The sequence below is a fragment of the Simochromis diagramma genome, unplaced genomic scaffold (assembly GCF_900408965.1).
Source record: "Simochromis diagramma unplaced genomic scaffold, fSimDia1.1 OVJJ01000304.1, whole genome shotgun sequence".
Classification (NCBI taxonomy): Eukaryota; Metazoa; Chordata; class Actinopteri; order Cichliformes; family Cichlidae; genus Simochromis; species Simochromis diagramma.
In genome coordinates this window covers 8,302,559-8,320,642 of record NW_024387030.1, presented here as the reverse complement: position 1 = coordinate 8,320,642, position 18,084 = coordinate 8,302,559, and the positions used below count along the sequence as shown (strand labels likewise).

The following is an 18,084-nucleotide window of genomic DNA, read 5'->3' as shown; positions in this document are numbered from 1 at the left end:
AAAAAAGTGCTTGTATGAATGGGTGAATGAGGCACATTTGTATAAACCGCTTTGAGTGCTGCAGGAGAGTAGAAAAATGCTATACAAGAATCGCTCAATTTATCATTCAATCTGTAATAACCATATAATATTAAAATGTGTTAACTGTTTGAGTATTTCATTAAACAGAGCAGTAAAACATGCTCTAATCTTCAGTGTTTAAAATTGTAATAGTTTCACTGAACAAATCTGTTTATTGTCACTCCAAAAGAGTTCTTTTTCAAAAATGTCAGTTATCCAGCAACCTCTTTAAAATTAAACAAGCCTCAGTACGAAACAGGAAATATTTTGCTGCTGCTTTTCTTTTTCTTTCCCCTCCGAAGCATACAGCTGTGCCGCAAGACCACATCTGGTTATAATTAGGGGCGTTGCTGTTGTGACGTGGCGCAGCACTGAGAGATAGCAAAATCTTGACCCGCACAGAGGAAGTGACATTAAAAAGAGGAAGCAGGAAGAAAATCTTTGGTAGCACTGGCTTTTAAAGCTGTGTTGCACTTTATTTTTCGTGTTTTGTTCTAACTTGGCAGGATGTGGTAAGAAAAGAGAGCATGACTTCTTTAATGCACTGGTTAGTTTGTAGCATGTCTCTGCATTTTATCGGAGCTTGTTGTTTTTGTTTTTTACTAGTTCACAGCTGCTTTTGGCAAATTTCTCTCTTCATGTTACATTGATGTAGTTGTTTGTAATGCGAGTGAAAGATTACAGCTTATGCAACAGATGCATACACTGACTATACTCAGTAAAATGCTGTTATATTTGAAAGTGTTTAAATCTGGTTATATAAGGTTTGTGTATGTTTTCTTTTTTTTGGGGGGGCTAAAGGAAAAGGGGTGTGATATGACACTTAATGTTTCTGTGGATGTCTTTCTTCCACTTCAGACCCATGCTGAGGAGACCTTGGCTAAAGCAGACACTGCCTTGAGACAAAAGGAGGTTGAGCTGTCCAAGCTCAAGGAAGAACATCAGGCTCTGAGGACAGAGCTGACTGCACTGAGACAGGGTCTGAGTACCAGTACAAAAAGGGCTGAAAAACTGCATGAAGAAGTTCAGGTGGGAATCAGAGTGGACCACACATTATCAGATAAGATGTATAGTGGTTTTAATGTGGTGGTCTGAGTGCTTGAAGCTTGACTGCTGCGTTTTAATGTCACAATTTTTCTGGCAGACCAAAGATCGTGCTCTCATTGACCTTGAAGCGGACAACCAACAACTGAAGGCAGAACTTCAAAGCGTTCAGGAGGACTTGGCTGCACAGGAGGAGGAATTGGCCTATCAGCAGAGAGAGCTGCAGCAGCTCCAACAGCAGAGCCAACAGGACACACTTCAGGGATACCCACATAAGGGTGAGCACTAAATAAGTCTTTGCACTGATTGTGTGAGGGTAAATATTGATTTATGATTATGTGCAAGCCTATAAAAAGCAATGACAATGGAAATCTATTTGACCTAGCCTTTTATGTTTACAAGGAACAGTGGAATTTGGGTTTTAAAATAAGAAATGCAAACTTTGTTTAAAACATGATTTATAGAGCCCCCCTGAACATTTTAACAGAAACATGTTCTCATACTGATCATTTTTTCTTTCGCTGTCAGATATTTCTGTCGGAGCTTTCGAGGACATTGTGTCTCACCACGAAGACTCTCTGAGCTCTCCGGAGGTTTTAAGAAGACTCGAGTGCTCTGAGGACCGAATCCCTGAACGTTTCCACACCTCTGAGCTCAGTGGCTTGAATAACACAGGCCTGGACCTCCCCCAGGTCAAACCCTCTCCCAGGGTTGTAATGGAGCCTCCTTCACACTCCAGGACGATCACCCCAGACCCAGCTACACAGAGTTCCCACTCGCCACGCTCTGTGTCAGTGTCTGAGAACTACTCCATCCTCGATTCACTGGATGCCGATAAAGTATGTAGTTCGAGCTCAGATATGTAAACCATGTGTTCATTTCTTTTGGTTTCAGTTCTCCACTCAGATTATTATGTTTTCTTGTTCACAGGTGCGTGAATTGGAAGGACTTGACCTAACGACTCCTTCCTCACCACTTGGCTCCACCTCTTCCTTGTCGGCACCCGAATGGGCCAGTGACGGATATGGCAGCAGTGAGTATTTCCACACCATGACACTTGTGACTTGTGAGGATTTTGAGTCACTTGCATATCTGGATATTCTGCATAAAGGCAGCTGAACGTCGCTGTACTCCTCTTATTCAGATGTGAGTTCAGAACTGGGTGCTAGGCTGAGACTGGAGTTGGAGCAGACTGAGAGACTGGATGCTCAGTTTATTGAGTACCTCCGCTGTAGAGGAGTTGACCCCACCGCTAACACGGACAGTGCTGCGGGCAGTATGAGCTACAGTGATGATCTGTTGTCACCTGAGCTTCAGGTAGGCTTCACACACAATTGATAAACATGTTAAAGTAACAAAAAGCCAGATTTTTCTTCACTTTGTCTTTCTTCATGCAGGGACTGTTGAAAAAAGTTTATCAAGAAAGCTGCAGAATTCTGACCTTGTCTCAGCGTCGTGTCAATCCATCAGCACAGTCTCATGTGTTGGACTTAAAAGCCTGCTCACTGAGTCTGTCGCAGCATCATGCTGAAGATGGCTCTGCTCTACTGCACCACCAAGATAAATCCTCTAATCCTCCCATGAGCTGGCAGCAGGAGAAGAGGGCATTGCAGGAGACTGTGATTGCACTCAGAGAGCTGCTCTGTCGAATGGCACAAAGACACTCACAAGTGAGTTTCAAGCGCTGGTTCAAAATTTCTCCTATTTAAAGGATAATTTGTTTTAAATCGGTTATTGGCATGAAGGTATTATTTTTTTCATTCAGGTGTAAGATGAGTTTAACTTAACATGGTGCATTAACTTACCTTGTATCTGTATAAATCTTTTTTTTTTTTTTTTTTCCACCATCTTTCTCAGACTGATGACAGAGTTGACAGTAACTGGCACAGAGATCAATTGCAGACTGAACGACGGGATGAATCCCAACTGAGGGCAGAGCTGGAGGAGAGCCAGAAACAACTCAAATGTGCACATGACGCTCAGCAAGAGCAGAAGAACAAAACGATGTCGCTCAGGTATGTATTACCTGCTCAGAATACAGGCACTTAAACAGGCCTCCCCTGTGAATCAGCATTTTGCAAATCGGATGGGTTTCAACTTCATTGTTGAGGCATGTTAAAGGGCCCCTTTCCTAAACTTTTTTTTTTAAAAATGTTTTAGTCTAAATGTAACTGTGGTAAAGTTGGAAATGACCAATTTTCTTCAGGCTGACGATAGAAGAGGCTGAGGAAGCTTTGAGGAGAGAGCAGGCCAGAGTGTGTGAGCTTCAACAAGAACTGGAGCAGGAGAGGGCTCTAAGTCTGCGTAAAGGAAGGGAGGAGGAGGAAAGGAGAGAGGTAAGAGAGCACTAAAAATGGACACTACTAAAATTTTCTATTTGTACAGAAAACTTCAGTTCGCTACATTTGTAACATCACTACCCAATGTTTGTGTCTTTACGCGATGCACTCTGTCTAGAATGTACAGGTGTCTTCTGAGAAGCTGAGGTCAGAGGTCATGTCTCTAAAGGGGCAGGTGGAGCAGGAAAGGGTGGCCTGTAGCAACCTGAGACAAGAACTTCAGATTGAACAGTCCCGCTGTTTGCTGCTAGAGAAACGCCTGGAGGACACTCAGAAGGAGCTAGAAGATGAACGCAAACGTTCTTCCCACCAACAAGAGCTCAGCTTGCAAGAAAAGACTCGTCAGGAGGTCCTGCTGACTGAAGCAGAAACTCGCTTGACTGAAATTCACTCGAAGCTTGCAGATTCTCACAGAAAGCTTGATGAAGAGCAAGACCGCTGCTCCAGGCAGGTGGATGAGCTCAGCCGTAGACATGATGCCGACGCTGCAAGAGACAGGAAGTTCATCTCGGACTTGCGCTCCCAGCTAGAGCAAGAGCGAAGGCAAGGGGAGGAGTTGGCAGCTGTGGCGGACAGACTGAGGGCAGAGTTACTACAGAGCAGGAGGCGATGGGAAGAAGAGGACAGAACGAGGAGGGAGGAGCTTCAGAAGGAGCAGGAAGCAGCCACCCGAAATCGTATCACAATTGAGACTCTGAAGGAGCAGAAACAGGAAGCAAACCGGGCTTTAGAGGTGGAGCGAGAGCAGTCCAGGCGCCAAGGGGTGGAACTCGCAGAGCTGAAGGAGAGACTCGGAGTGCTGAAGGACAAAGAGAGGGAGAGGGAGGAGCAGTGGGAAAGGGAAAAGAGGAAGGAGATGCAAGAGCAGATGGAAAGAGAGAGGCGACAGGAGAGGATCAACAGCAAACTGGTAAGATGCATCAGCCCAAATCTTCTCTAGTGTACTCACTGCCTATGCAAATCCATACAGACACATCATTGTGAACATTTCTGACTTTAGTGTGAGTTGGAGTTGTTGAGGCAGCAGGACCAGCAGCGTATGCAGGAGCTGCAGCGCACTCTGGCAGAGCTGGAAAGAGATGAGAGAGAGATGGCTGCTCAGCGCCTGTCTGGACAAACAGCGGGACAACAACGCGAAGCTGAACCTCTCCAGCACCCCCACACCAACCTCCATACTGATGGTGGCCAGGCAGGAGTGTTAAAGCAGCACCAGCAGGTATTCAAGTGCTTTAATCCCTATGAGGAATCCAAACTATTGTGACAAAGTTTTTCATTAGGATTACATTTTAGCACATGTAATCATTGCTAAATGAATTTTTTCTCACCTTAGACGCCGTCCAAGTCGTCTTCCAACCTGTTGGAGACGTTACTGAAGGAGAACTCTGAGTTGACAGAGCGTGTGACATCACTGAGCCAGGAGAGGGCCACTCTCAAGCACAAAATCACCTGCCTGGAGCGACAACTGCGCCGCACAGAGAATGAGCTCGCCAAGGTCACCGCGGAAACCGAAAATAGGCCTGTCTACGACATATCCAGCCAGAGCAAGGTCAGTAGGCAGCACATCAGGATAAATTAGGGGTGTAATAACCATTTTTGCAACAGCTTTTCAAGAACAGATATTGACTCCAAAGGACCCAATTGCCATTTCTGGTTTCACTGTACACTGTTGGTTGTATAGGGATGAAATGTTGACAGCGTTTGCTTGATTTGCAGCTTCAGCGTTACTATGAGCGCTACCTGCGAGCTGAGAGCTTCAGGAAAGCTCTGGTGTACCAGAAGCGTTACTTGCTGCTGCTGATAGGAGGATTCCAGGAGTGTGAACAAGCCACGCTGTGTCTTATCGCTCACATGGGAGCTCGACCCTCACCCCCAATCTCCTCCAAGCGTAGACCCCTCGGACGATTTAGGGCTGCAGTGCAAGTCATAATTGCGGTCTCAAGGTAAGAAATGTATCATCATATACATATTAGTTGTATTCCCTAGAAGGCAGAGATTATTAGTTAATTCCATGCACTTTTTCAGAATGAGGTTCCTGACGAGGAAATGGCAGAAAGCAATCCGAAGATTATCAACTGGGGTTGTCAATGGGCATGCTCCAGGTCAGCTCTGTCTACATAGTTTAGACTTGCATGTATTATCCAAGTGAGTATGAGTGCATAGGTAATTTAATTTTATCGTTCCTGGCAGGGCCTAAAGCTGAAGTTTTAAGGCAGCAGCAGCCAAGATCAAATTCTGACCCGACGCAGATCCGAGACAGCAGCGCCATCTACATAGACACTCTGTCAGCGCTCGTCCCACCCAGCAAATCGCCCTTCAGGCTGCGCCACAGGTTTGGCCTCGCTTAGCAGATTTTATTAGAAACTGATATGATTCAATTAGTTTTTAGGTTTGTGTTTTGTTTTTTTTTTTTTCTTTTTCGTCTTCTTAAATACGCTTTCTACACTCTTCAGGTCACACTCCAGTACCCCTTTGGCCTCTGTACAATCAGGTGGAACAGCTCAGGATCCAGAACAATCCCTGACAGAATATATCCGTCATCTAGAGAAAGTCCAGCAGCGGTTGGTGGGAGCCAAGCAAGGTGAGTAGCATTTAGAATACGAAAAAGGGGAGAGGGGGGGGTTATAAGGTATTCACTGCAAACACAGGGTGTATCCCTAATGGTAAGTTCACTGGTTTACAGGTGGGAACACTGTTGCTGTATGTCTGCTTGGCCATAGCAAACCATGACAGATTGAGCAGTGCACAGGCTTGAGAGAAAACACTGTGGTGATGGTCTTCAAATAGCTCAACACTGACAGCATTGGGTTTGCCTTATTGAGCACAATTTAAGGGGTTCTGAACACTTAATTTATTTGAATATCAAACTGGAAGATGTTTCAGGGCACTGGGATATAGCACTTGTACCAGCATCAGACTACACAATAGTAGCCTAGGAATGGCCCAAGTGTACTTTCAGTACACTCTAAAGAACACAAGACAATACTTGTAAACATGGAAAAGGGAGGAAAGAGTCACACAATCATCTCTCTTGGAAGTGCCCTATACCAAATTAACCAACCAGCCACGAGACAGCTTTACTGACAAGTGACTAAATTGTATCGGGCTCTTTAAAATGACTTTCAGCTGCTCCCTGGTCACCACAGCAGGTTGCTCCACAAGTTTGATTTGGCAAGGTTTTACGCCAGATGCCCTTCCCCGACATAACCCTGAAGGAGTTATGCCGGGGAGCTTTTGCCTGGGAAGCAAAAGCTTGCTGGTTCCCTACATAAAGGAGACAGTGTTGGGCTTTTTGCATATATAAATGCACTTTGTGCTGTTGAAGAAACTCCCAGGTACCTGAAAATTCTGTTAAAATGTATTGCAGGCATGAGCATTCTAGTCTGCTTTGTCTGCCATTGAAAGAATTTGTGAATCTGACTGTGTGACTTAGCAACCCTCTAAAAAGATAAATGTTGTGTGAGCTGATCCTGGTGCTTCATGCATGTCTCCTAAATAAATCACCCTGTTTCTGGGAGATGTTTGCTATGCATTCTTATAGCCATTAGTCTGGTGCAAGTCAGTTAACCATTCAGATAATTTTTTTTTTTTTTTTTTTTTTATTTATTCCCCCCCCCCTGGGACCATACTGGTTTAAAAAAAATGAAATAAAATTGTTTCCACATCCCACAAAACCTGTGCTCTATCATCTTCCAACCTAGTAAACAAGACTCATTTATCCCCACCCCCCAAAGAGGAAAGGAAACTACAGTCACCCTGTTCCCCTGGTATGATTGGTTATCGGCAGCACTGGCTGCAAGAGAACGGGACTTGGCTGTACCTGAGCTGCTTGTCGCCCCTTTACCTATATGGGCCAGGTGAGTGTGAGTGTAACACACTCACTCCACTGAAGGACAAAGTAGCACAGTGCTCAGGGACTGACTTGTCACTAGTCACCGAGCACAGTCTATTACAGGGGATAACTTTGGTCTGGAAATGTACATGTCCTGCAGGGTTGTTCTATAAAATTTAATTCAAACGTATTAAATAATAATTTTTGAGAGACATGTCATGTGGTGTGCTGTGAGATCTGGCTGTCAATGCAGTGAGAAGCTAAGCTGTCAGAAATGTGATACTGAGGCATGATGATGCCATAATAAGTGATGATTCAGGATTTAAATCGTGGCTGAGCACATGGCAGAGCTTCCTGTCAACACGGTGAACGAGTCGAATGCATCTGGAAAAGTAGAACAAAGGAGGCACATGGTTACATCGAGTACAATGTCTGAAGCCCAGGTGGCTCTGTATGTGTATAACCCAGTAAAGAGGTTAAGCTGGTGCAGTAGATGCATAACGTGGATGCAAAACCCTGCAGAGCATGAAGTCACTGAGTGGAATAGTTTATTCCATTTCAGCTACATTTGTTTTTATGTCTTGTTTTATTTAACTTTGTTTGTGTAAATGTTGAACTGTTTTGAGGTGCACTCTGAAATTTTGAGGGAATAGTGGCACATGTTCATCTACTTATCTCATAACTTTCGCCATCAATGCTCCTGTGCCTTACTGCTTTTAGTCTTAGAGCTAGAGATGCAGTTCTCTGACAACAAGAATTATGTCAGTGCTATTTTTCAGTACATTGTCATAATTTTAAAAGTCAAGTATTTTGTTTATTAACTAGTGGGAAAACTACTGGAAAACTACTAAATAACTACTACGTTTACTGAAAGGAACTTCTAGTCAAGACCATTTTAAACTTTAGCTTGGTTCCTGTTTATGTAAGGTGCCAGTTTTGTTGCTGCATCTAATTTTTCTTCTTCTCCCCTTTCTGTAGGTTCATCTGGTCTCCTGCCTGATCCAAAGTAGCCTGAAATCTAAAGACTGAATCTGCCTGCATATTGTTTCAAAACTGCTCATGCCTTACATCTTGTAGAAATGTATAGAAATTATAAGTTTCCTGACTTTTATACTAAATTATTTTTTAATTATTTTTGGGGGGTAATTTTTCTATCCTGTGTACTGCCAATATTTTGAAAGTCACTCTTTATACACTGTTTCTCAAACACTGTTTGCTTTTTTTTGTGCTCTGTAAATGGTGTTAATGTTCTCCGCACGTGTTACTAAATGCACTAGTTTTATACTCTAAGTCTAAGATCTGCAAAACTTGTGTACCATTATAAAATGTAAACCACGTCCATGTTGTTTTTATCATAAAGTAAATAAAGTGCGACTATGAACCAGATGGAGTGTTTCTTGCAAAATCTCAAAACACAGGTATCCTGATAAATATTGAACAATGGCGGGGTGTTTTAGTTCTGTTTGTAGTCCACTGTTAGGCTTAATAAAGAGTTGATTTAAAACAGGAAGTTTTTAGTGCACAGAGTAAAGCAGTGAGCATTTTGGTATACTAAAGCTGTACAAAGGTAAATCCAGTCAGTAAGGAACTTCTAATTGGGTAGTTTTATTTTTGGTCTCTTTAAATTTTCTACAAAAATAGGGATTTTTAAATACACATTATTACATTAGTAACAGAAACATCAGCCACTAAATCAACTATTAATGACAGCCACATTTGAGAGAGGTTAGAATACTGAGGTATTTGGGTTTTTTTTTTTTTTTTTTTTTTTTTTCCCGTATGCTGATTTAGTATTATGTAACAAAGAATGGACCTATGCTAGAGGTTTGCTATCAGCTTTGTAAGAAGTAAATAACGCTGAAATTGTGGTTTCATTTAAATGAAACCACAATCTTTAAATAAATATAAAGAAATCCATGCTCTAACTTCTCCCACTTGCTCTCCTGAACAAGTCAGAAGGGGCTAATGAGAAAGCTGCCAAAGATACCACTCCGTGATCAGGGGTTCGTTTGTTTATTAATCTCCGCCACGATGCTTTATGTTTAGTATTTTATCTGTCGTCTTTAGACTTTACACTTTAGAACACCGCCCACTCGTTTTGTTTTGGTGTGTAAAACGTTTGCCCTTCGCAGAACGTCAACACGGAATGACGGACGTTGTTGGCGTTTCAGCACAGCGACGCTAATGCTAAGCTAAGCTAATGGTGGGCGGTGTGTCGTAGATTGCGGTTTGACATCTTGCCTGTGGAGAAATAGTCCTGGACCGCATTGAAAACCTCGTTACAATTTTCTCGTATTTGTCTGGGATGTATGGATGGATACTTGGCGGATTCTCGTCGCTGTTTGAGCCCATTACGGGGCAAAACCCCACGGAGTGGCCTGGGAAAGGTAGCGTTAGCGCAGAGGTACCCACGCGACCAGGCGTAAAAACAGCAGCTTGGCGGCAGGAGAGTCACTGCAGACCCGCTAAACGGAACTACCAGAGGTCGGTGATTGAAAATGGTCTATATTTTTTCAGTCCTAAATAGTTCACACTTCGTTGGCCATTTAATCATTTGTTTGGATTGTTGAGGGCAGTCATTCACCCTTCCAGCTAGCTAACATTAAGTTTTGAGTTAACTTTAGATGGAATTTGTTTATTCACAGCAGGTGAATTTTAAAAAACTATTTAACTGAAGTTTGCTGACAGTATGTTTATAACAGTGTCAGTGGACACCCACATCACATTTAATATCAAGTACACTCATAGCGAAAACGGAAGTAGTCTAAAACAAACTATTATGACCAGTCCAATATTAACTTATTTTTGTTTAAAATCCTATTTAAATCCAGTAGCTTGCTACTGTAGCACAGCACAGCAGACTTGAGAGAAATTTTAACTGATTTTGTAAGCCTGCTGGTAAAGGTCGCCCAATGATATCTGCATGGTTTTGTTTGGGTTCAGGCAGCACAGTCAGCAGTTTGTATATACTATCAGTATACAAACAAGCTCTAGAAAGACTGGAAAAGAAACAAATACAGTGGCATCATTGTAAATTTTGTTGGTAGAAAAAATGTTAAACTCTGAGAATTTGATACATTTTTTTTCTTGAAATGTATTTTTGTAATTTGTGAATGGACGTAAATGCGTAATTTAGTCAAAGTATTTTAAAATTTAGCAGCAAAGCACCTCCCACAGTGGGAGCAGTTAGTGATCACTCCAAGCTACCAGTATGTAGAACAAGATTTATACAGTCCTCTTTTACAGTTAAAGGTCTGTCTCACAGAAATGGGTCTTTTCTTGCTGTTTTCTTCATTATGTTTTTTTTTAATGATTGTACTGACAGGTTGTGGCTTAAAAACCTAACTGGGGCCAATGCCTGCAAATTAGCTGTAGCTAGAATTCCTGTGTACATAGCATTGGTTGCATTTTATATGAATGCATCATTGCTAATATGTATGGTCACTGGTATATAAATAAAAGTGCTAATGAATAAATTCAAAACCCTTGTTTCAATTTCTCAAACATTTGTTGATGCAAATTGTGTCTTTATCTCATAGAAAGTGAATATCTTTGAGTTTTGTGCAAATATATTGATGTTTGAACTCGTCATTTTGGGCTGTCCGAATCTGCGATGGCCTTTGGAACTATTGCCAAATTACCTCCAGGTTAATGGATGTTAAACCCTCGTTAGAATTCAAGAAGAACACAAAAAGAAATCCCCTCATAATTAATAGCTACATTTCCCCTGCGCTTTTATTCACAAAAGGTTGCCACAGCTGGTAGCGTGAGATTTTTTTTTTTTTTAATCTCTTACTTTGCAAGATTATGTATTTTTGAAAACCACTCATTTCGAACCATTTTCTGTTATTACAGCGTGCATGTTGCAGAGAGTGTTTGCCAGAGTGAGCAAGTCGAAGTGAAAAGACGCAAAAGAGGTTTGTTAGAAAATAAAACTGCTTAATATTTTTTGCTTCCTGACGTGGAATTCGGTGATCGTGATTTGTGGTGTCCTGTCTTTCAGATGTCGTCATCAGCTTCATGAAGAAGACTGTGGCTCGGGTAGCAGGTTTACTCAGACTGCGGAAATCACTGACGAGGTGTGAGAAGCCCAGATCTCATGAAGAAACACAGGTGAGTGCCCCGTCTGTGCTTCAGACGCATACATTTGGTATTGTTTGCTACAGTGTATCAGAGTTCATCGAATAGACAAGTACTGTAATGACTGGGAGTTCTAAGCTGAGGTGTAATGATAGGTAGACACACACCACTTCTTAGGGCGTTTTCACAGCTACTCTAAGGAGCTTGGAAAGAACAGCGTCTACACTTCTTTAAGTTGCTTCAAGGTGTTTCACCTCTCATCCGAAAAGCTTCTTCAGTTCTAGGGTCAAAGGGTGGAGAGTCCCAGATGTAAGCCCTGTGGGAGTGTCCCCCAAGAGGGACAACGATCCTCTACCTAGTCAGACGACTCAAGGTGTTAAGATGGGTGTAGGTCACAATCAGCCAAGGTTTCGGGTGAGGTCATTGTGAAACCTAACCCCACCCTGTCATGTGATTTCCTGAGGTTAGATGGCCCAGGATGTGAGTAGGCGTTAAGGCGTCTGGGAAGGGATCTCAGAACTGGATTATAGATGGCAGACAGTTGGTGCCGTAAGCAACCGCCTCTGTTCAAAGGTGGTCGTTCACAGTGGACGTAAATGGCTTCTTTCACTCCTCTTTCAAACCATCTGTCTTCTCTGTCCAAAATGTGAACATTGTCATCCTCGAAAGAGTGACCTTTTTCTTTTAGATGTAGATAGACAGCCGAGTCTTGTCCCATGGAGGTGGCTCTTCTTTCCAAGCTCCTTGAAGTATGATGACCTGGATGTCTGAGAACCTTTACAGACAAAAAAAATGTCCCATAAGCCTTGCATTCTGGGATGCAGCAAGGTACTATAGATGTGCAGAGGGTCTGTACAGGCTAGCAACTAGCTGTGAAATGAATGTCAAGTCTCCATGTTGTCAAATAATCCAGAACACAGGCCCTTCTTCCTGTATTTACTTTTGTTGCTCCCACCCCAGACACATCTGGCCAATAGGACAGAACATTCTCACATGGTTTGTAGTCACGCATATTGGTTCACTTGGAGCTCACTCAGACTTTCTATGTGAAAACAAACCAAATCACAGGGAAAAGCTACAAGTTAACAAACTCATCAAGTGATTCGGACCTTTATGGAGGAGCGATTATGGCTAATTTAGGCAAAACAACACTTAGTTTAAGTCTTTTGGGAGTCTCTTTGTGAGATGCGATGCATACTACATGTGCTGCTTTATCCATGTGGATACATACAGTTTCATAGCTAACTTTATTTATCCGTGTAACTCTCTGTAATTCCATTGAATTTCCTCTGTTGATCCAGCCTGTCGCTCTAATGGGCATAGATGAGCTCCACACCTCATGGCTGAACAGTACTGAATGGAGAATGGGTAAGCGAAGATGGACCTTTTAGTGCACAATTCATGATTATACTCACGTCACTGTGTTTCAACCAAGCTTGTCAGTGCAGAATGATCTCATCCTTATACCCAATGTCATTTGTTTTGATGTTCTTTCTTCAAAGATAAACCAGTAGCTGGAGGTAATGAGAGTCAGGGAAAGAATCCTTTTCAGAGCTCTTTACCTCCTTTAATGAGGAAATACAGGCAAGTGATTCAGTACTGGAGATTTATGTAAAGTACAAGTCATCCAGTACCTTTTTTTTAGCCTTTGTGCTTGCAGTCTTCAGGCTGTTCTTATTCTTTTATGTTACCACCTATTGAAAACGGGTCCCATGCTAATCTACCTCCCTCTTTTTATTTTAATCCAGTGGGACAACGCTCCCTGTAGGGCTTCCAGACAGAGCAAAGGACAGGGAGAGGAGAGGATCCCTCCAGCTGCTGTCCTCAAGGCCTGTGCTCAGGGTGGGAAATGCTAATCCTGACCCAACATGCAATGGCTTTGGACACAACCGCTGCTACAAGCCCAGTCTTACTGTGGAAGAGGTAAATTAGTCAGTTATTTGTATATATGAAAATATACTTAAATTCCACTTTTCCCCACCTCACAGTGCCAATAATCAAACTTTAAAAGTATGAACCTCTGCACTTTCATTTCTGATATTTTTGGTGTCTTCAGGCCATAAAGCAGAATAATAAGGAGCACTACAGGCGGCTGCTGGAGATGGTGACAGAGAAATACAGCAAAAGCCAGCCACTACCTTTTAACCAATCAAAACCACAAGAGTTAGTATTAGCTTTGATTTTTATGTGGGTTTTTTTTCTTTTCATTTTAATATTTCCATTGGCCATGAGCTAATAAGTGGCTTATTTTGTATTTATCCTCAGTGATCCGTTGTCACAGGTTGATCACAAAACTGCTGCTTCAGTAAAAACTTTTGAATCAGTACACAGGAAGACGGGACAGACAGGTGGGGCACTCGCTTATCCATTACAGACAAAGCTGATTTGTTTTTATTCATTGTTGACGATTACAACTAATTGCAGATTGTTATTAGTTTAACTTCACCCTTTTTTTGTAATCTATAAATAATTTTTTCAATAACACATGATCAAATATCAATTAATGAATATAATTCTTTTGTAAGGTTACCTAAGTGGCTTTTACTTGAAAAAACAACTTTAACAATCAAAGAATTGTCCAGATACTTAGTTGGGGGGGATGGTATGTTGATTAAATCATGACTGTTTGATCTCTGGTTTATTTGTAACATTTTATTAGAATAAATAAAGCCTTTCATATCACACAGTCACTTCACCCAAAGTAGGTTTAAATGCATGTATGCATATTGATCAGTAAACATGTTGCAGTGACTCTTCTGTTCATGGTTTATGGTTTATTTCACAGCTGCTGCAAGTCTATTTACATGGAGAAATGCATCTGCGGCTAACGACAGGTTGGTGCGGTGCTATTTTTATTTAAACGACTGCGTCATGCATAACGAGGAATGATTGCTTTAACTTCTTTTATGCGACTCGTCTTCAGCAGGGGGAGTTTCACCTTTAGTAAGCCAATTAGTGGACCCTTTGAGGACGCACAGCCTGTTGGATATATAAAGGTAGTCACTCCTCCTCTTCTCTGACATGCCACAGCATGGATACGAGTCTGTCCTGTCCATAATCTTGACCTGTGTTGCAGCAGAAACATCCAGCAGATTTGGATCTTTCTACAGAGGTAGCTACTCGCCTCAACCTCGTGGACAGAGACGTTTCTGCTGTCGGTCTGCCTGACACACATTCTGCACATACAAGGCACAGTGAGGAAGACATACCCAGACTGACCAAGGTAAGAGTCTGTGTTTAATGTGGACTTTTTATGCTGAGATTATTTATTTATTTATTTTTAATGTGTATATTGTCTGTGTGTGTGTGTGTGTGTGTGTGTAGGAAATGGCAGCAGAGGTGAGTGGAGCTTTGGCTCAAAGTGATCCCAACCGTGTCCTGAGTGCAGCTTTCAAACTTCGCATCACACAGCGAGACCTGGCTACACTACAAGAAGGCAGCTGGCTCAACGATGAGGTGAGAAAGTAGAAATGCTGGAAAGGTTTTTAAATAGAATAAATTTCATGGTTATTTTAGACAGTTATTTAATCTAAAAGCTCTTGAAAACTTCACAAAAAAGTACACAGCACAAAAAGTCAAAAACAGGACAAGAGCAAGTTTTGCACAAAAACAATGGAGGAAACAATCATGTCTGTATTTACCTTGATTTTCTTGTTTTCAATTTTCAATTAATTGTTAGATAATTGTTGTTAGTTAATGTGAGTGCTTGATTTTTATTGTGTGACGCATAATTTTATTTATCACGCCCAGGCCAGGCAGCCTTATAAGGCACCAGTGACAAAGGAGCTGAGCCAGTGGACTAACTAGATATTCTTTATTAATCATAGGGGCAGTACAAAAGAAGGTGTAATTCATTCTCAACATCTCATAATCCCCATAGCCTCTTGCCATCCTAGAGTTCAACAGTGATGTTTGGCATAATTTGAATACATCTTCACAATTTTGGCATTAACAAAATATCTTAAGTATTTGTCTTTTAAATATGTTTATCTTTCTTCAAATTTGATTCACATTGCTACTAAAATGTCATTGTAGAGATACTGTAGTGGTTCAGCTTCCTCAAAAACACCAAAGAGCTCCACAGCATTCTTTAAATCCCTGTTTTTTGCAGCATAATTTAATATAGAGTTGTCACATGCATCATGCATTTGTGTCCTAAGAAAAACCCAACATGTCAGCTAAATCTAGCAGCTTCATAGTTCGTAAATGCATCAAGATATTTGTGTTGTTGTGTCTGATCCAGTGTTACAGGCCAGAGGTTTCTTGCTTCTTAGTGTGCCTTTTTCCCTAAAATTAAAATTCTTACTTATTTAATTATGTTTCTAGCTGACCATCATCTATAGCACTAGCTGTTTAATACATTTAATGTCTTACAAATTATCTTCAGACTAAACCAGTAGAGTAATATCATCTGCATACAATCAAATGCCCAGGGCGAAATCATCCATATAAATTGGATTCCTTAATTCTAAGAGCTAAATATTTTAAATAAATTGTACACAGGGTAGGAGAAAGAACATCATCTTAATGCCAAAGAGTGTTAAACCAACCAGTATGCATATTATTCATTAATTGCATGTATAAATACTAATTTATGTTATTTTGTTGTAAATGTTGTTTTGTTAAAAAAGCTGTAGACTCAGATTATTCAATGTGTGTCTTTAATGAGTGTTTATGTATGCCATGTTTTATATTACAATTTTTGTGTTCTCCACCAAGGTGATGAACTTCTACCTTTCCCTGATTATGGAGCGAAGCTCTGGTGAAGCAGGGCGATTAAAAGTCTACTCTTTCAGCACCTTCTTCTTCCCAAAGCTAAGGGGTGGAGGAGGCGGGCAGGCTGGAGGACACGCTGCTGTGAAGCGCTGGACCAAAGCTGTCGACCTCTTCACGTTTGACCTCATTCTGGTCCCTCTGCATCTAGGCGTCCACTGGGCATTGGCTGTGAGTCACTTTGGATCTACCAGTTTTTGACATGCGCTGCCTAAAAATACCTGTAATATTGCAAAGGCTCACTCTGTACATCTAAACTGTGATCAGTATTTTTGCCAGTCATTGTCACAAATCAAATGTTTGCACTAGTTTTATTCCAGAGAAGCAGAAGTGCACATTTTAATCGCTCACCTTTTTCTTTGCAGGTGATAGATTTTCGGTCAAAGACAGTGAAGTCTTATGACTCGATGGGCCGGAGACACGATGACATCTCGAGTCTTTTACTGTGAGTCGTCAATTTTCTCTTAAGCTCCATTTTACTGGCTACGTTAGACATGTTTTCACTATAGATTTGTTTTTACTGAAGCATTATAAATGATGTAATTGTGCTGATTTTTCAGACTCTACCTTAAAGAGGAGCACAAAGCGAAAAAGGGTAGAGAGCTCGACTGCACCAAATGGACTGTTGGAAGCTTGAAAGCTAGTGTAAGTCTGTGATGAATGAAGTAACACTTCAAATGTGTTATTCCTCACAGTGAAATTAATGACTCTGTATTATGCATGTAGGAGATTCCCCAGCAGAAAAATGGAAGCGACTGCGGTGTTTTTGCCTGTAAATACGCTGACTATATCGCAAGAGGACAGCCCCTTACCTTTAAACAGGTGTGTATTCTGAAATCCCTGCCTTTCTTGGCACATTGCAGCATATCAGTGAATTGGTGTGAAACCATGTATGAAAGTCCAATTTAAATATACATATGAACAGATAACAAACGATATACAAATAACATCTGCTTCTTACTTTACAGTGCCACATGCCTCTCTTCAGGAAGTTGATGATTTGGGAAATTCTTCATCAGAAGCTGCTATAGAATGGAAGGGTCGCATCCATTGTTAATGGCCTACCAGAAGAGACTGAGTCAGTGGGAACAACCTCTCGTGTACAGTGACTACATGTGAAGTAAGAGAAGAATAAATGGGCCAAAGAAGTGGACTTTACCGACTGAGATCTAACCCAGTCTCGCACTCCAGATCTGGAGTAACAAACACTAGTCTTAAGAGTTAATTGTTGCTTATCGTGTCAGGGACATGTAAACATTTTGTATTCTCTGAGTTGTAATTAGAGACAGTATTTGTAACAAGTGTGTGTCTTAAAGAAACTTTGGCACTACTGACTGAATGACTTGTCATTGATTGTGTTTCCTTATTGTTTGAAGTGCTGCCTGAAGTGCCTTAAGTCTTCTCACACTGAGCTCGGCATAGTTTTTTTGTTTTTGTTTTTTTCCCTTCAGTTGGGAAATTTTGTTATTTACAACCCAACAATCTAGGTGTAGTTTACCCCTCCCAGCTATGATCAGAGTGGACAGCAGATGACTGGGGTGAAACTTAATCTTTTTCTAAAAATATAGACAATGGCAATTAAAATACCTCCTCCAGACGTTTGTCTGACAAAACGTGCATGATTGAGTGCTTGTCGTAATGACAAGATGTATGATTCCCGATTATTTATGACTGGATGAGTGTATTTTGGAGTGTCTGTGTATAATTTTTTTTTCTTCATGACTGGAGTATTAATAGTTGTCTCTCCATATTTACCATAAAGCGCTGTTAGAGCTGTGAATCTGTTCAATAAGTATACTGCAGCAGGCTATTTAGGGCTGTTACAAAGACTCGAATTATAGTATACTCCATTTAAAAGACAAACTACTGTACACGCATGTTTGTGCTCATGTCTTTTTTCTTTCTTTTTTGTTTTTTGCTAAAATAAAGTATTTCTCCTTTTTTTTTTTAATTGTGTAT

The 18,084-nt window shown here is 41.2% G+C and overlaps 2 protein-coding genes across 8 annotated transcripts in view; both read left to right on the top strand.

Annotated features, from left to right (window-relative positions):
* Positions 1-8,658, top strand: part of LOC120740202 (pericentrin-like) — a 33,928-nt gene extending 25,270 nt beyond the window's left edge. For 5 of the 6 annotated variants that reach the window (XM_040042383.1, XM_040042381.1, XM_040042379.1 and 2 more), the window contains 17 exons: positions 919-1,089; positions 1,205-1,382; positions 1,633-1,943; positions 2,035-2,137; positions 2,249-2,421; positions 2,502-2,774; positions 2,962-3,119; positions 3,311-3,440; positions 3,562-4,353; positions 4,444-4,659; positions 4,774-4,989; positions 5,157-5,383; positions 5,466-5,542; positions 5,631-5,772; positions 5,894-6,021; positions 7,142-7,297; positions 8,251-8,658. In XM_040042383.1, the coding sequence (XP_039898317.1) occupies positions 919-1,089; positions 1,205-1,382; positions 1,633-1,943; positions 2,035-2,137; positions 2,249-2,421; positions 2,502-2,774; positions 2,962-3,119; positions 3,311-3,440; positions 3,562-4,353; positions 4,444-4,659; positions 4,774-4,989; positions 5,157-5,383; positions 5,466-5,542; positions 5,631-5,772; positions 5,894-6,021; positions 7,142-7,297; positions 8,251-8,282 (3,483 nt within the window). In that variant the 3' untranslated portion in view covers positions 8,283-8,658. The remainder of the gene's footprint in view (positions 1-918; positions 1,090-1,204; positions 1,383-1,632; positions 1,944-2,034; positions 2,138-2,248; positions 2,422-2,501; positions 2,775-2,961; positions 3,120-3,310; positions 3,441-3,561; positions 4,354-4,443; positions 4,660-4,773; positions 4,990-5,156; positions 5,384-5,465; positions 5,543-5,630; positions 5,773-5,893; positions 6,022-7,141; positions 7,298-8,250) is intronic. The other variant, XM_040042382.1, reaches the window with a different exon arrangement.
* Positions 8,659-9,212: 554 nt separating this feature from the next.
* senp2 (SUMO specific peptidase 2) lies at positions 9,213-18,076 on the top strand. Of its 2 annotated transcripts, none has more exons than XM_040042385.1 (17): positions 9,213-9,756; positions 11,128-11,189; positions 11,276-11,385; positions 12,654-12,720; positions 12,855-12,936; positions 13,101-13,275; positions 13,409-13,515; positions 13,618-13,700; positions 14,138-14,186; positions 14,276-14,348; positions 14,432-14,575; positions 14,677-14,808; positions 16,072-16,296; positions 16,491-16,570; positions 16,686-16,770; positions 16,852-16,947; positions 17,094-18,076. In XM_040042385.1, exons 1-17 carry the CDS (start codon positions 9,578-9,580, stop codon positions 17,154-17,156), a joined length of 1,812 nt encoding a protein of 603 aa, XP_039898319.1. In that variant the 5' UTR covers positions 9,213-9,577; the 3' UTR covers positions 17,157-18,076. The 2 variants fall into 2 exon arrangements, with proteins under 2 accessions (XP_039898319.1, XP_039898318.1); XM_040042384.1 differs by having other exon boundaries at positions 9,214-9,756; positions 14,429-14,575.
* Positions 18,077-18,084: the final 8 nt, after the last annotated feature.